At 29.8% G+C, this 2,005-nt stretch overlaps 1 protein-coding gene across 1 annotated transcript; it reads left to right on the forward strand.

The window, feature by feature from the left end:
• The first annotated feature begins 271 nt into the window (after positions 1 to 271).
• Positions 272 to 1,239, forward strand: LOC127126201 (pterocarpan synthase 1). Its single transcript, XM_051055087.1, has one exon. The coding sequence runs from the start codon at positions 367 to 369 to the stop codon at positions 928 to 930; it is 564 nt and encodes a 187-aa protein (XP_050911044.1). The 5' UTR covers positions 272 to 366; the 3' UTR covers positions 931 to 1,239.
• The last annotated feature ends 766 nt before the right edge of the window (positions 1,240 to 2,005 follow it).

Below are 2,005 nucleotides of genomic sequence, written 5' to 3' on the forward strand. Positions count from 1 at the left end.
TTGACTCGTATCAAAAGGTTGTGAATTTAATTTTCACGGCCGATGTGAAAATATTTTTTATGAATGAGTTGTAAATATATATGTGAATTTTATTTGATGCGTGATTCGTAAATGTTATTTGAGTCTTGAGACCTGTCGTGATCCGTGAGTTTCCAGAGTCAATCTCACCTAAATTTTTCTCATTTAAAAAAAGATAAACATCAACTTGAGAAGTAGAAATATTATAAAAAATAAATGAAGTAGCCTCACACACATCCTATAAATAAGAATGGATCAAAACAAATTGAAATATACCATAGATCATATCTAAGAAACTTTTCATAGAAATAAGCATTCTTATTCTTAGTTCAATAATTCACATCAAACATGGCAAAATCCTCATCATTCTTCATAACATTTTTCATCTCTTTAATATCCTTTGCCACTGCCACTAAATACTATCAAAGCCTATCCCCAACAATGTTAGGTTTTCAAGAAGAGAAATTCACCCACCTTCACTTCTACTTTCACGACATCGTCACAGGCCCAAAACCGAGCATGGTGTTTGTAGCCGAACCTAATGGAAAGGTAGAAAATGCCCTTCCATTCGGAACGGTTGTGGCGATGGACGATCCGTTAACGGCCGGACCCGAACGTGACTCGAAACTTGTCGGCAAGGCACAAGGAATTTACACTTCTATATCACAAGAAGAGATGGGATTAATGATGGTGATGACTATGGCGTTTTCAGATGGAGAGTTTAATGGAAGCACCCTTAGCATATTGGGAAGGAACATGATCATGAGTGAAACTATTAGAGAAATGGCCATTGTTGGTGGAACTGGAGCTTTTCGTTTCGTACGTGGATATGCTCAGGCTAAGTTTTTTTCTGTTGATTTCACCACAGGAGATGCCACTGTGGAATATGATATATTTGTGTTCCATTATTAATCATTTACAAAATTATTATTCGGCAAAATGGTGTATGACAAAATATGTTCGATGCTAACAAGAAGTTTTATGTATGTTGTGTTGAAACATTATAAGACAATTGTTAGTGATGTACAAGACACGAGACAACTATGATTTGATGTCAAGAATCGACGAATGTGTCATATATCTGTATTTTAGGCATAATGTTATTGTGAAGATATATTTGAGTTAGTTTTGTTTATTAAGCTTTTGTTCTGTGGTGATTAAGCATTAATGTAAACGTATGTTATGGTTTATTAAACAATGAAACCATGCCTTGTTTTTTTATTGAGCAGAACTTAAACATCACTTTTAGTTTATGGTTTTGATGGTTAAGTTTTGTTCATTAATGCTTAATTATATTATATTAGGTGATTCAACATAATATGCTTCTATCAAGTGGTTGTATTAAGTTGACATTTTTCCTTTGACGATTTCATCGTTTGTCTTATTTATGTTAAGCATGGAAACTCTTGTTTTCCACATTGATTTTAGTTATTTTATATTATGGTGTTCATGGTTGTTGTGGTGTGATTTGATATCTTTTTGATTCCAATATAGTAATCTCAAATTCATTGATTTCGTAACTTTTTAAAATGTATTATATTAATTATTTTTGTTTAAAATATTTATACCGGTGTTTTAACTTTTAAAAAATATATCATGTTAGTTATTTTTCTTCAATGCAAATTACTAATTTAACGATCAATATTTTAATTTTTTGTTTTTGTTAATTAAACAAAAATAACTAATATGCTACGTTTTGAAAAACTAAGAGATAAATATAGTTTTTTTTTTAAATTAAGGAATCAAAATGAATCACAATACAATACTAACATGCATGATAAAAAAGAATATTAAATCTATTTTATTTAACTTGTCTTAGATTTATGGGAGTTTACAAACATAATCATCTAAGTTATCATTGGTAAATTCTTCAAATAATCAATGTTTTTGTCATCTTATAAAAGAGAAAGATTTCTTAAATAAGAACTTTTATTTAAAGGATTTTAGTTATAACAATATGATTAAGAATAATTGTGTTTCTATGTGT

The sequence above is a fragment of the Lathyrus oleraceus genome, chromosome 3 (genome assembly GCF_024323335.1).
Source record: "Lathyrus oleraceus cultivar Zhongwan6 chromosome 3, CAAS_Psat_ZW6_1.0, whole genome shotgun sequence".
Classification (NCBI taxonomy): Eukaryota; Viridiplantae; Streptophyta; class Magnoliopsida; order Fabales; family Fabaceae; genus Lathyrus; species Lathyrus oleraceus.

What these genes read in the sequence shown, in the direction of transcription:
- LOC127126201 (XM_051055087.1), top strand. Translation starts at nt 367, where the DNA reads ATGGCAAAATCCTCATCATTCTTCATAACATTTTTCATCTCTTTAATA.